Raw genomic sequence first — 17254 nt, 5'->3', positions numbered from 1 at the left:
AAGAAATTCATGCTGCATTTTGTAATTTTGTGTATTATTCATCAAATTTTTATCCAAATTATGTCGCAGTGTTATTATTTCGTCGTTATAATTTGTTGTAGAATCCACATTTATCTCGTATCGTATCGTCAAATTATCGTCTCTGTTGGTGGAATTTTGCTGCGATTTCGATAACGAAATGATGAGGAAAAGCACGGAACACACAATTGCAAATATCTTTCCACTCATTATTTCACGTAAGAATAAACATTCGAATAATTGGATAATCAAATTTAGTGTTCATAATTTCTCGTATAAGTTTTAAATTCTCAATAATTAAAAAATGTAACATTAAATTTATGCACACCTTTGCTTTTGTATTAAATGCAATAAAATATGTCAAGTACAAAGTATAATAAAATTAAATTATTTTATTTCGTTTCTCAGCAAAACTTCGAAAGGTCGACCAAATTATATCACGATTACAATTAATATTGATGATTGCACGTCTTGAATTTTAATTATCTCACTAAATAAAGTCAGTATTATTAATATATCAATGTATCCGGCTTTCACTTTTTTCTGATAGAAGAATGCACAAGATACATGTGACTGCGCGGGAGAGAAGCTGAGACCACCGAGGACAACGAGTCGTCGATAGCTTCGCGAGAAGCTGTCCGTCTACTATACTATATAGGACTATACACATATAGCTTTTACATACTATACACAAGGAAAATAAAAAAAAATTATTGAAACTTCTACTAACGATAGCTCGCTCAATCCAACAGCGAAAGAAAAAATACTCTTGACTGTTTTTTAGATATTTAATGTCTGAAATGAAGAGTCTTCATATTTCTAAGAATACCGCAAATGAGAACTAAATTGATACGAGCATAAATCAAATAATAAAAATTTTGTAGTTATTAATTATTTGTAAAATGTATATTAAATTGTAATTATTTTATTTATTTAAATGTTTGTATATAAAAATTTGTTTTGAACCATTAATCGATAACGCATGGGTTAGAAAAATTTTATTTATTTCACAAATTTATTAATCCCATTTGTTATCTTTCGACTACAAAAAAATTATTAACAAGGAAAATTATGTTGAATATATCAGTTTATCGTTATTCGCCAACTCTTATACATTATCATATTGGGTATAATGCCTGCACATATAAAGTCAAAACGAAACCTATTTCAGTACCGGTTTACATTCGATGTGCATAACTATGAGAGTTATATCATGATCATTTATTTGATTAGGAATTAAAAATAGTGGTAGATCCGATGGCGCTGATGCCATTTAATTTTTCACTCTCAACTTTTGCCGAAGAAAAAATCTTTCAAAATAATTTCATTTTAAATTTATCAAAATTCACCAGACGGCATTCGTTTCTACGTGAAAAAAGCTAAAATTTAAGCCCTAATACGACTCTCCACTCTTAAGTGCAAAATGGGCAGCCCGTTGTGCCTTTTGATCCGAAACGTCCGATATTGTATATATAATTACAACTTATAGTAATTTCATGTAAATTTTGTAACAGTTTTCTAAAGTTCTACAAATATTGAAATATGAAAATAATATCAGCCGCTACAATTAACAATGTTACAAATATTTAAATATATGTCAAGGATTGTAGCATATAATCTTATTTGAATTTGAAAAAGAAACGAGACAAAATAATATGATTTTTCTACGAAATCCGAAAATATGTATGAATTATAATTATTAATCTTAAACATAAAGATCAGCATAAATAAACATGATTTCCATTATCAAATAAAAATTAAAGGTCGGTTAAATCAGTGTGACTTGCTCGTCCGGAAGAACTCATCTTCTCCTGCATGACTATTTCTTTTGACGTGGTAATAATGCTCGCCAATGTTGCATTCGATCCGTGTCAAGCATTTGGCAACAAACCGAAGCCGAATCGCTTGAATAACATGTGCTTGATCCTTTTTTTACACACAAATATGACAAAGATGCACAGATGCTGCATAATGCCCATCAAATAAACAACATACCATATAATGTTGTAAATTGATAAATTTTCATATAATAATGACGCTGTTATCATTAGCCATTCTATGCCCATTGCGATAAACAGTACGATAAATAGCTGCAGATATAGATTGAGCCTGCAAACAAATATATAATTTTCATAGTTCTTGTGAATATATTAGACGAATAAAATTGAATTGATGTATAAACCTTAAGAAATTTTTGAAAGTGTTTAAAATTTGTATTTTTGTAAAATACAGATACATTCATTAATTTCATTTTAGTTATTAAATGTCATTTTGTTTAAAATTGAATAGATTTTCGAAAGAACACGTAAAATAATATATTCTCGAAATTATTACAAAATAAAAAAGTAAATCGGCAAATAAAAAAAATATCATCTGCAAATGACAATCTATGACCAGTATTCATAATCTGAATTTATATTTAATATCGTTTTAAATCTGATCTTGACTTAAAATTCCATTCAACCAATGAAGCTCGAACTTAAAATTAAATACACGATCGGACTATATTAATTTTATTAATAAAATAGATTATCATATCTCAATACAACGATATCTGAGTACATACCATTTTTTATTATCGTTAAAGCAATTATTCTCCGAATCATTCAGAACGGGACCCGTTTCCCTTTTTAAACGCTCAATTTTTAATGCCGTATAAATAGATAAACAAATGCTATTGATGATGCACATGCTACTGAGCCCATGAAAATACAACACATACGGACCAATCTCTGTAAGTATAAAATGTCATGAGTTTTTATACTGTTTCTCACAATACGAGAATGTTATAGCATTAATAAAGTTAATCTTCACTTACCATTGAACCAGCAATTTGCTAAATGAAATTCCGGTCGCAAAATCGGTGGTACATTTACGTACACAGGAAGAATATCCATGCTGACACATAAAATAGCAAGCATAAAGGGACATCCCCACGCAAAGATCGTATAATATATCAACTGCCTTTTTTCTCGTTGTCTGACGTTTCTTTGTAACGAACAGAATCCTCTGCAATTTATACATCATATTTAACAAACAATAAATAAAAGAAATCAGAATGTAAAAACGTTAAAATAATATGTCTTTGATCAAATCACTATATCATACTATAAAACAAAGATTCAGCTTGAAGAATCCATTCTTAAAATTGCTGTACGATGATTTTTAACGGTGTTATAAACTATTAAGGTGAACATGACATTTTCTCTTTAATTTGCGATAACTTGATAAGTAAAGATCGACATTTACATTTTAAAAACAATTTTGCAAGAAGTAATTCGAACTGTAACATGAAAATGTCATAAAATTTTCAAATTTTTTTGTGCATGCGACACGTTTACCTTGTAAGAAAAAATTTTCCATTTCGTCATGTTTTTCGTTTTTTGTATATAAAAAATATCAATATTGAAGAAAATGAAAAAGCTGTAAACCATTGAAAGTAGAGATTTCAAACTTTAAAACTCTTTTTTAAAATTTAAATGCTCATTATTCAAAACAAAGTTACAACTATTTAAAGTTTGCCTATTTTTGGACAATTGTTTTTCTTTTCATGCCTTAATTATTTTAAGAAGTGTATATTTATATAACTATTATACAGACACGACGATAATACTTTAAATTTTTATTTAATTTTGAGAGACAAATTTTTGATAAAAAATCTATGTTTATTTTGTAAAAAGTTATCGCGTGTATTGCTTTATTTTATAAATTAAAAGAGAAAAAAGTCAAATCAAAATATTATTGCATTATATCGAATTTTAAATTAAATATATAATATGCTTATTACATCTAATACGTCATTTTTACTTTTAAAAAACTAACCGTTTAAAATAACTCTGTAATCAATTAATACAAATCTTTAAAAAAACTATTTATTTCAACTTATAATTTAATACTCCTATTATCTTAATACTCTAATAGTGTCCTAAGTAAATTATAATTGTTTTTGCACGTACCAACAAAATATATAAGAAAATTTGATTAATACAGTATTTTGCATATTATATATTCTCTATTTTTATCTTTAAAGCGATATATGTAAAATAAAAAAAAAGAATTTTTTAAAGATAAATAAAAGGTTAAAAATAAGTAGTAATAATATCGAATATTTTCCAACTTACCTGAATGTACACCACATATCAAAGCTCATTATACTTAACCAAAAGAAACTCGCCATATTGCAAAGGTATTCTAAAAAAGCTGTAAAAATGAATAAAATTAAAGACTATAATAATAAATAATAAATAATAATATACAATATTATTAATATACATATAAATGTAATATTTAATTTGTTCTTATAGTTAAAAAATAAATAATGAGCAGGAAAGAGGTTGAAACAGCTACGCGAAGTATAATTTGATCGCAAATACAGCTTTATTTAGTAAACAAATTTTTTCTATTAAATAAAGAAACTTTATATATGCGACCTAATTACTTCGCGTTGCTCTTTTGGTCTATTTCCTGCTCCTTATATATTTCTATATTATGAATAATTAATAATATATTATATAAAATATTATAATAAACTATTATAATAAAATATATTGTATATATAATTAATATTATTATTAATAAATAATAATATATTATTTATTATTATTCGTTAAAATTGCAGAATTTCAAAGTTATCACATTTATACGTTTCTCCATTAAAACAGATTTACTTTAACTTTTTATACTAAATTTTATAGTAATATTTACGTAATAAATACTGCTAATATCAAATTAAACATGTTTGATTCAATATGTAATTCTACAAAATTCAAAAACCCAAAGAAATATATCTATTTGAGACGAATAACTTAAATTATTTATGTATTAAAATGTATTTAAATAAAATTTAAGTGTCATTCACTGTTTTGCATTTTTAAGATTTTAACAAATAATATATTCAAATAATTATTAAAACTATTAATTAATATTTAATATGCAAATATACATTAAATATCTGACAAATATAAATATATTAATTGCATAGTTTTATTATTTACATATATATTCTACCTATTATAACGCAGACGGCATACTGTATATCATCCGATTTGATCATTATATTTACAAAGTCAATTCCGTATGCAACAGTCAGGGCACCGCTATAATTGCGCAACATAAAATCGTGTTTATTTCGGAGTTCTGGCAATATGGAATACACCAGAAATACTGACCCCAAAAGTAATATAGATACTATATCGGCACTCATTTCTATAATATCTTCGTTTGTAATAGTATTCATGATCTTATTAGTTTCATTATTAGTGGTTATCTTCTTGAACTTGTCATAAGTTTTGGAACAGATGGTTACTTCGAACTCATTCCCGTCGACGACGGCGAGACAATATGATGTCGATTCAACAAATATTTCATAATAAGGTAAATATATAGAACCGTTGGTGAAAATCTTATAATCGTGGATATCTTTGGAATGCAGAACGTGACCTTCCTGACACGAATCATAAATGGCTAGCTCAAACAATACGTTCACTCTTTTTTCGCTCTGCGTCGAATCGTTCGTGTATACGTTTGGAAAAATGTATTCAATTCCTTCAGGAATGCAGTTGCCATTAACCAGACGATCGCCAAGAGAACAGCAGAGCCGAATGCAAGTATCATTATGACACATTTCGTTTGGAACGATGATAGTTTTATTAGCATCTTTGCTGGAATTTTTGAAGACTTCAAATGACATGGAATCATTCTTTTCAATTACATTTTCATGAACTTGCTCAGCCGTGAAATTTCTTTTATGATTGACATATGTCGAATTTGTGTTAGATTTCATCGATTTTTGCTCATCATCTTTATTCTGCATTGAATGCTTGTAACGTTTATGTTGAATGAAATCATTATCCTCGCGTTTATTATTCATATGAAATTCATGCTGCATTTCGTCATTTTGTGTATTGTTCATCAAATTTTTATACAAATCATGTCGCAGAGTTATTATTTCGTCGTCAAAATTTGTTGTAGAATCCGTATTTATCTCGTATCGTATCGTCAAATTATCATCCTCGTTGGTGGAATTTTGCTGCGATTTCGATAACGAAATGACGAAGAGAAGCACGGAACACACAAATGCAAACATTTTTCCACTCATTACTTCATGTAAGAATATACTTTTGAATAATTAGATAATCAAATTTAGTGTTTACAATTACTCATACAAGTTTTACATTTTCAATAATTAAAAAATGTCATATTATATTTCTACATATATCTTTGTTTTTGTATTAATTGCAATAAAATGTGTCAAGTGCAAAATATAATAAAATTAAATGATCTTATTCTATTTCTCAGCAAAATCTCGAAAGGTCGATTAGATTTTAGCACGATTATTATTAATATTAATGATTGTACGTATTGAATTTTAATTATCTCACTAGATAAAGTTAGTATTATATCACTGTATCCGGCTTCTTTCTAATAGAGAAATACACAAGATACATCTGCCAGTGCAGAGGAAACAAGACTACCGAGAACGACGAGTCGTCGAGCTATGCCAGAAATTGCGTTTGTTTATTATAGGAGACTATACACATATAGGATATACTATACACATATTATAGCTTTGACATACTATTTTCTAGCACTATTAACGTAGATGATTACGCGATTGATTTTTAATTATCTCGTTGCATTCGTTAAAACGTATAATGTATCACTATATTTAAGTTTGACTTCTTTTTCTAAAAAAGCGAAGAATATATGTATAAAAAATGTATTTGCACGAGAGAAAAAATTAAACTACCGAAAAAGACGAGTCGAAAAGTTTTATAGGGGAACTCACATACACACAGTCCATCTACTACTTTATAAAATTGCATATATTATATATAATTATACAAATTTTATATAAACTTATTTTATATAAATATTAAACAAATTTAAGTATACAAAAATAGCAGAAAAACATTTGGGGAATTTTCTACTAACATAAATTGACCAATCCAGCACCGAAATAGAATAAACTCGTAAAGCCAGTCTCTCAAAACATCAGTGAACTTTACAATTTGGTTAAATTATACCTTTTAGTTTCATTAGCATCTTTGCTTGAATTTTTAAAGACTTCAAGTAACATGAAATCATTATTTTCAATTACATTTTCATAAACTTCCTGAAGCATGAAATTCTTTTTATGATTGACATTTGTCGAATTCATGTTAGATTTCATCGATTTTTGCTCATCATCTTTATTCTGCATAGAATGCTTGTAACGTTTATGTTAAATCAAATAATTATCCTCGCGTTTATTATTTATATTCGCATTTATTTTGTATCGTATCGTCAAATTATCATTTTTATTGGTGGAAATATACTGAAATTTCGATGACGAAATGACGAGGAGAAGAACGGAACACACAAATAAAAACATTTTTCCACTCATTATTTCACGTAAGAGTATACTTTAGAATAATTAAATATAATCAAATTAGTGTTCATAATTTCTCATAAAAGTTTTAAATTTGCAAGAATTAAAAAATGTCATATTAAATTTATGCATACCTTTGCTTTTGTATTAATTGCAATAAAATGTATCAAGTACAAAATATAATAAAATTAAATTATCTCATTTTGTTTCTCAACAAAATCTCGACAAATCGATCTGATTTTAGCACTATTATTATTATTATTGATGATTACAAGTATTGAGAATTTTAATTATCTTAAAAGATAAAGTCAGTATTATTAATATATCACTGTATCCAGCTTTCACATTTTTCTGATAGAAGGGTGCACAAGATACATGTGCCTGCACGGGAGATGAGACTAGAAGATGAAACTAGGAGATGAGACGAGGACGACGAGACGTCGATAGCTTTGCGAAAAACTGTCCGTCTACTATACTATATGAGACTATACACTATATAGAACTTTGACATACTATATGCAAAGAAAACTACTGTAGTGCTATTTTTGTTTTATGTTTGTTTTTATTTGTTGTAATCTACCATTTGTGGATTGAGCGGATAGTGCTTTGCGCGCAAAACTTGCCCGTAAGTTGAGGCGTAGGGTACAGATACAGGTGTCTTTATTGTTAAGTCGATTATTTCAAAAATGGTTTGTCGTATGAAAAAAATCAAAGAGTCAAAAAATACTTATTTTTTTATTTTTTGTCATAAACTGTAATGTATTTCAAATTTATTGCATCACCACACAAGTTTTGTCAATTGAAAAGTAACCCCAGCCTCTAAAACCTCCTTCGAAATTTTGTTAAAAAATTTTTGACAATAAAAATGAATAAAACGCATAAAGAAATGTGTATGTACCAATTTTCATAAAATTCTAAGTCTAAGTTTAGACAATATACGAAAAATTCGAGTTTTTTGGAGAAACTTTGGGAAGGTGTATAGCTCAGAGGGGGTGCGTTTCCGGACATATGTTTATAGAACAATTTTACCTTATTTTGACTTGTAGAATATACCTATTTTTTTCTACTATCAATTCTGGGACACCATGTATGTATAATAACAACTTATAGTAATTTCATGCAAATTTTATAGCAGCTTTCTTAAAATTTTACAAATATTGAAAATTGAAAATAATATATATCAGCCCACAATTAACAATTTTAAAAATATTTATGTCAAGAAATGTAACATATAATCTCGTTTGAATTTGAAAAAGAAACGAGACAAAATAATATGGTTTTGCTACGAAATTCGAAAATATGAGTGAATTATAATTTTTAATCTTAAACATAAAGATCAACACGAAAAAAACATGATTTTAATTTTGAAATGAAAATTAAAGTTCGGTGCTATCAGTGTGACTTCTTGCTTGTCCAGAGGAACTCATCTTTTCCTGCATGATTATTTCCTCTGTCGTGGTAATAATGCTCGACGATGTTACATACGATTCGAATCGAGCTTTTGGCAACAAAGGCGAATCGCTTGAATAAAATGCACTTGATCTTTTTTCTCCACACAAATATGATAAAGGTGCATAGATTCTGTATAATGTTTAGCAACTCAATAACATGCGAATTGTAAATTGATACATTTCCAGATAATGAATCCGCTGTTATCATAAGACATCTTATGCCTATTACGATAAACGTCACAATAAATATCTTCAGATATAGATTAAACCTGCAAACAAATATATATTCATAGTTCTTGATAATAAATATTGCATGAAATTGATTTAATATATAAGCTAAGTAAGAAATTTTTAAGAGAATTTAAAATTTTTATTTTTGTAAAATACAGGTACATTCATTATTTGATTTTAGTTATTAAATGTTATTTTGTTTAGAATTGAATAGGTTCTCGAAGAAACGCGTTAAGTGATATATTCTTGAAAATATTACAAAATTAAAAAAGTATATCGGCGAATAGAAAAGACGTCGTCTGCGAATAATAATCTATGATCGGTATTTATAATCTGAATTTATATTTAATATTGTTTTAAATCTGATCTTGATTTAAAAATCCATTTACCCAATCAAGCTCGAACTTAATATTAAATATAAGCTCGGACTATTAATTATTAATACCGGCCGAAATGTATATTATTTTCAATTTTTAATATTTTAAACTTTAGGAAACTGCTACAAAATTTGCATGATATTACTATAAGTTGTTATTATACATATATCAAATAACAATATGTTCATTCATTAATATTATGAATTGTAATAAAAATGCACAATATTAGTATAATTTTTATAACTTAATTAAACATTTTATCATAAGATTATTGTAACAATGATACTTAAATAATTAAAATCTTAGAATTTTTATGATCACAATGATTCGGTGTAGCTTATTATTTTCTCTAATATAATTTACATTTTAGTAATTATTAGATTCAATTATTGATTTTGAGAAATCAATGAAATTTCTTCGAAAGATTTTCTATTCGGCAAAAGTTGGATGTGATAAATTAAATAGCATCAAGGCCATCGAATCTACTGCTATTTTTAATTCTTAATTAAATAAATGACCATAATATAACTCTGAAATTTATGCAAAGCACGTCGAATATAAACCGGTTTTGAAGTAGATTTGGTTTTGACTTTATATGTGCAGGCATTATACCTAATATGATGATGTATAAGAGTTGGCGAATAACGATAAACTGATATATTCCATATGATTTTCTTTTTTAATAATTTTTTTGTAGTCTAAAGATAACAAATGAGATTAATAAATTTGTGAAATAAATAAAATTTTTCATACGATGCGTTATCGATTAATTATTCCAAAGAAATTTTTATATACAAATATTTAAATAAATAAAATAAGTATAATTTAATATAAAGAATGTTGGCAAATTTCGCCCATGTTTGGGATATCGAATTTTAAATGTTTTTTCATGGCAAATAGTACTATTAGATGAAACATTAATCTCAGTAAAAGTTCAAGATGAACATGGACACGGTTCCGAAGATACAAGGGGGTAAAGGTAATGAGTTTTAATCAGAGATAAGAAAACATCACTGTCATTTCTTCATATCTCCGTGCCTTGCACGAGATGCTTATCTCGAAATTTCTGAGATTTGCCTCATCATATATTACTACTTGACATAACAAAAAGTTTGAAATTTGAGGCCCCAAAATTTTTATATAGAAATATTTAACTGAGTAAAATAATTACAATTTAATACACATTTAAAAAATAATTAATAACTACAAAATTTTTATTATTTGACTCTTCCTGCGTATCAATTTATTTCTTATTTGCGATATTCTTAGAAATATAAAGACTATTTATTTAAGCATTATTAAAATGTAAAAAACAGTCAAGAGTATTTTATTATCTTGCTGCTTTGTCAAGCTATCGACAGTAAAAGTTTTAATAATTTTTTTTTATTTCTTTGTATATAGTATATAGTATGTTAAAGCTATAATATATGTGTATAGTATATCCTATATGTGTATAGTATCCTATAATAAAAAAACGCAGTTTCTCGCAATCTCGACGACTCGTCGTCCTCGGTAGTCTCGTTTCCTCTGCACTGGCAGATGTATCTTGTGTATTTCTCTATTAGAAAGAAGCCGGATACAGTGATATAATACTAACTTTATCTAGTGAGATAATTAAAATTCAATACGTACAATCATTAATATTAATAATAATCGTGCTAAAATCTAATCGACCTTTCGAGATTTTGCTGAGAAATAGAATAAGATCATTTAATTTTATTATATTTTTCACTTAACACATTTTATTGCAATTAATACAAAAGCAAAGGTATATGTAGAAATATGACATTTTTTAATTATTGAAAATGTAATACTTGTATGAGTAATTGTGAACACTAAATTTGATTATCAAATTATTCGAAAGTATATTCTTACATAAAGTAATGAGTGGAAAAATGTTTGCATTTGTGTGTTCCGTCCTTCTCCTCGTCATTTCGTTATCAAAATCGCAGCAAAATTCCACCAACAGAGATGATAATTTGACGATACAATACGAGATAAATACGGATTCTACAACAAATTATAACGACGAAATAATAACCCTGCGACATGATTTGCATAAAAATTTGATGAACAATACACAAAATGACGAAATGCAGCATGAATTTCATATGAATACTAAACGCGAGGATAATGATTTGATTGAACTTAAACTGAACAAGCATTCAATGCAGAATAACGATGATGAGCAAAAATCGATGAAATCGAACACAAATTTGACATATGCCAATCATAAAAAGAATTTCACGGCTGAGGAAGTTTATGAAACTGTAATTGAAAAGAATGATTCCATGTCACTTGAAGTCTTCAAAAATTCTAGCAAAGATGCTAATGAAACTATCATCGTCCCAAACGAAATGTGTCATAATGATACTTGCATTCGGTTCTGCTGTTCTCTTGGCGATCGTCTGGTTGTAAGCAACTGCACTCATGAAGAAATTGAATACATTTTTCCGAAAGTATACATGAACGATTCGACGCAAAGTGAAAAGAATCTGAACGAATTGTTTCAACTGGCTATTTATGATTCGTGCAAGGGAAGTCATTCTCTGTCCCCCAGAGGTTTTCAGTACGATTATAAGATTTTTACCAACGGTTCTATATATTTATCTTATGATGAAATATTTGTTGAATCGACATCATATTGTCTCGCCGTCATCAACGGGAGTGAGTTCGAAGTAACCATCTGTTCCAAAACTTATGACAAGATCATGAAGATAACAACTAATGAGATCATGAATACTATTACAAACAAAGATATTATGGAAATAAGTGTCGATATAGCATCTATATTACTTTTGGGATCAGCATTTCTGGTGTATTCCATATTGCCAGAACTTCGAAATAGACACGGCTTCATGTTGCGCAACTACAACGGTGCCCTGACTGTAGCATACGGAATTCGCTTTGTGCATTTTCTGATCAAATCGGATATACAGTATTCCGTCTGCGTTACAATAGGTAGAGTATATATCTAAATAATGAAACTATGCAATCAATATATTTATATTTGTCAGATATTTCATGTATATTTGCATATTAAATTTTAATTAATAATTTTAATAATTATTTGAATATATTATTTGTTAAAATCTATTAAAAGAGAGCAAAACAGTGAATGGCATTTAAATTTTATTTAAATGCATTTTAATATATTATTAATATGAGTTATTTGTCTCAAATAGATATATTTCTTTGGGTTTTTGAATTTTGTAGAATTACATATTGAATCAAACATGTTTAATTTAATATTAGCAGTTTTATTACATAAATATTACTATAAAATTTAGTGTAAGAAGTTAAAGTAAATCTATTTTAATGGAGAAACATATAACATGTGATAACAATAAAATCCTGCAATTTTAACGAGTAATGATAAATAATATATTACTATTTATTAATAATAATATTTATTATATATATATTTTATTATAATAGTTTATTATAATATTTTATATAATATCTTATTATTTTTTCATAATATAGAAATGTATAAGAAGCAAGAAATAGACCAAAAGATCAACGCGAAGTTATTAGATCGCATATATAAAGTTGTTTACTAAATAAAGCTGTATTTGCGATCAAATTATACTTTGCGTAGCTGTTTCAACCTCTTTCCTGCTCATTATTTATTTCTCAATTTTAAGAGCAAATTACATATTACATGTATATTTATATTAATAATATTATATATTATTATTTATTATTTATTATTACAGTTTTTAATTATATTCATTTTTACAGCCTTTTTATTATACTTTAACTATATGGCAAGTTTCTTTTGGTTAAATATAATGAGCTTTGATATGTGGTGCACATTCAGGTAAGTTGGAAAATATTCTATATTATTACTACTTATTTTTAACACTTGCCTTTCATTTATCTTTATAAAATTCTTTCTTTTTGATTTTACATATATCAGTTTAAAGATAAAAATGGAGAATATGCAAATTCTGTATTAATCGAATTTTTTTATATATTGTGTTGGTACGTGCAAAAACAATTATATATTTGAAAATAATATTTAATAATAGAACAATTATATTTAGAACATTATAAGTTAGAGTATAAAGATAATAAATTCAAATTATAATTTGAAATAAATAGTTTTCTTGGATATTTTCATTAATTGATTACAGACTTTTAAACGGTTAATTTTTTAAAAGTAAAAATAGCGTATTAGATATAATAAGCATATTATATATTTAATTTAAATAGATATCAAATATTATAACGAAATCTAATAATTTGATATATTGCAATAATATTTTGATATTTAACTTTTTTCTCTTTTAATTTATATTAATTTATGAAATAAAGCAATACACGATATGTTTTCACAAAATACAAGTAGATTTTTTTATTCAAAATTTGTCTTTTAAAAATAAATAAAAATTTTAACTACCATTGTCGTGTCTGTATAATAGTTATGTAAATAAACACTTTTAAATAATTAAGGTATAAAAAAAGATAATAAGAAACAATTGTCCAAGAATAGGCAAACTTTAAATAGATATAACTTTGTTTTGAATAATGAGAATTTAAACTTTATAAAAAAGTTTTAAAACGTGAAATCTCTACTTTCAGTGGTTTACATTTTTTTCATATTCTTAAATTCTGACATTTTTTATATACAAAAGACGAAAAACATAACAAAATGGAAAATTTTTTTTCACTTTGTAGACGTGTCGCATGCACATAAAAATTTGAAAAATTTCTTGACATTTCCATGTTACAGTCTGAAGTTTTATGTGCAAAATTGTTTTTCAAAACGTAAATCCTGATCTTTTTTTATCAAAAGTTATCGCAAATTACAGAGAAAATGTCATTTTCACTATAATCGTTCATAACACCGTTAAAAAACATCGTACAGCAATTTTAAGAATGGATTCTTCAAGCTGAAACTTTGCTTTATAGTATGATATAGTGACTTGATCAAAGACACATTATTTTAACGTTTTCACATTCTGATTTCTTTTATCTATTGTTTGTTAAATATGTTGTGTAAATTGCAGAGGATTCAGTTCGTTACAAAGAAACGTCAAACAACAAGAAAAAAGAAAGTTGATATATTATACGATCTTTGCGTGGGGATGTCCCTTTATGCTTGCTATCTTATCTGTCAGCATGGATATTCTTTCTAAGTACAACCATGTACCACCAGTTTTGCGACCGGAATTTTATTTAGGACAGTGCTGGTTTTTTGGTAAGTGAAGATAATGCTATAGCATTTTAGTATTGTGAGAAAGAGTATAAAAACTCATAATGTTTTATACTTACAGGGAATGGTCCGTATTTGTTGTATTATTATGTGCTCAGTAGTATGTGCGTCATCAATAGTGTTTGTTTATCTATTTATACGGCAATAAAAATTGAGCGTTTCAAAAAGGAATCGGGTCCTTGTCTGAAAGATTCGGAGAATAAATGCTTTAACGATAATAAAAAATGGTACGTAATGAGATCTCAGATATCGTTGTATTGAAATATGATAATCTATTTTATTAATAAAATTAATATAGTCCGATCGTGTATTTAATTTTAAGTTCGAGCTTCATTGGTTGAATGGAATTTTAAGTCAAGATCAGATTTAAAACGATATTAAATATAAATTCAGATTATGAATACTGGTCATAGATTGTCATTTGCAGATGATATCTTTTCTATTCGTTGATTTATTTTTATATTAAGTAATATTTTCGAGAATATATCATTTTACGTGTTCTTTCAAAAATCTATACAATTCTAAATAACATGACAATTAATAACGAAAATCAAATTAAAGAATGCACTTTTATTTTACAAAAATACAAATTTTAAACACTTTCAAAAATTTCTTAAGGTTTATACATCAATTAAATTTTATTCATCATATATATTCATAAAAACTATGAAAATTATATATTTGTTTGCAGGTTTAATCTATATCTGCAGCTATTTATCATGCTATTTATCTTAATGGGCATAGAATGGCTAATGATAACAGCGTCATTAGCTGAAAGTTTATCAATTATCTACATTCTATGGTATGGTACTAATTTCTTGGCTATTATGCAGAGTCTATGCGTCTTTATCATATTTGTGTGTAAAAAACGGATCAAGCGTATGTTATTCAAGCGATTCGGCATCGGTTTGTCGCCAAATGCTTGACACGGATCGAATGCAACATTTTCGAGCATTATTTCCACGTCAAAAGAAATAGTCATACAGGAGAAGATGAGTTCTTCCGAACGAGCAAGTCACACTGATTTAACCGACCTTTAATTTTTATTTGAAAATGGAAATCATGTTTTTTTATGTTGTTCTTTATAGTTAAGATTAATAATTTTAATTCACACATATTTTTGAATTTTGTAGCAAAAGCATATTAACTTGTATCGTTTCTTTTTCAAATTTAAATGAAATTATGTTACATTCTTTGACATAAATATTTATAATATTGTTAATTGTAGGCTGATAATTTTTTAATATTTGGAATATTAGTAGAAATTCAGAAAGCTGCTACAAAATTTGCATGAAATTACTATAAGTTGTTATTATACATATGTCAAATAAATATATGTTTATTTATTAATATTATAAATTGTAATAAAAATGCATAATATTAGTATAATTTTTATAACTTAATTAAATATTTTATCTTAAGATTATTGTAACATTAATACTTAAATAATTAAAATCTGATTAAATAATTAAAAACTGATATAAATTTATCTTTTAATAATTTTTTGTAGTCTAAAGATAACAAATGGGATAAATAAACTTGTAAAATAAATAAAATTTTTCGTACAAATGCGTTATCGATTAATTATTCGTAAGAAATTTTTATATATAAATATTTAAATAAATATAATAATTATAATTTAATATAAAAAGTAAGATCGCAAATTTCGCCCATTTTTGTGATCTCGAATTTTAAATTTTTTTATGGCAAATAGTACTATTAGATGGAACACTAATCTCAGTAAAATTTCATGATAAGTATAGGCACGGTTCTGAAGATACAAGGGAATGGAAGTGATGATTTTTAGTCAGGAATGAGAAACTATCACTTATACTTCTTCATATGTTATGTACATTTCTTGACATCGATTGAAATATTTATAATATTGTTAATTGTAGCGGTTGATATTATTTTTAATTTTCAATATTTGTAAAACTTTAGAAAGCTGCTACAAAATTTGCATGATATTACTATAAGTTGTTATTATACACATATCAAATAAAAATATGTCCATTTATTGATATTATGAATTGTAATCAAAATTCACAATATTAGTATAATTTCTATAACTTAATTAAATATTTTATCATAAGATTATTGTAACAATGATACTTAAATAATTAAAATCTTAGAATTTTTATGATCACAATGATTCGGTGTAGCTTATTATTTTCTCTAATATAATTTACATTTTAGTAATTATTAGATTCAATTATTGATTTTGAGAAATCAATGAAATTTCTTCGAAAGATTTTTTTTTCGGCAAAAGTTGGATGTGATAAATTAAATAGCATCAAGGCCATCGAATCTACTGCTATTTTTAATTCTTAATTAAATAAATGACCATAATATAACTCTGAAATTTATGCAAAGCACGTCGAATATAAACCGGTTTTGAAGTAGATTTGGTTTTGACTTTATATGTGCAGGCATTATACCTAATATGATGATGTATAAGAGTTGGCGAATAACGATAAACTGATATATTCCATATGATTTTCTTTTTTAATAATTTTTTTGTAGTCTAAAGATAACAAATGAGATTAATAAATTTGTGAAATAAATAAAATTTTTCATACGATGCGTT

General features: G+C 26.4%; 1 protein-coding gene across 1 annotated transcript; it reads left to right on the top strand.

The window, feature by feature from the left end:
* Positions 1 to 10811: 10811 nt before the first annotated feature.
* On the top strand, positions 10812 to 15966 carry LOC114938595 (G protein-coupled receptor Mth2-like). Its single transcript, XM_029312580.2, has 5 exons — positions 10812 to 12407; positions 13191 to 13269; positions 14462 to 14652; positions 14729 to 14894; positions 15359 to 15966. The coding sequence occupies exons 1-5, from the start codon at positions 11330 to 11332 to the stop codon at positions 15591 to 15593; spliced, it is 1749 nt and encodes a 582-aa protein (XP_029168413.2). The 5' UTR covers positions 10812 to 11329; the 3' UTR covers positions 15594 to 15966.
* The last annotated feature ends 1288 nt before the right edge of the window (positions 15967 to 17254 follow it).

The sequence above is a fragment of the Nylanderia fulva genome, unplaced genomic scaffold, assembly GCF_048542155.1.
Source record: "Nylanderia fulva isolate GAGA-0341 unplaced genomic scaffold, ASM4854215v1 Scaffold268, whole genome shotgun sequence".
Classification (NCBI taxonomy): Eukaryota; Metazoa; Arthropoda; class Insecta; order Hymenoptera; family Formicidae; genus Nylanderia; species Nylanderia fulva.
The sequence above is the reverse complement of the archived record's forward strand: the minus strand, read 5'-3'. Positions and strand labels throughout refer to the sequence as shown.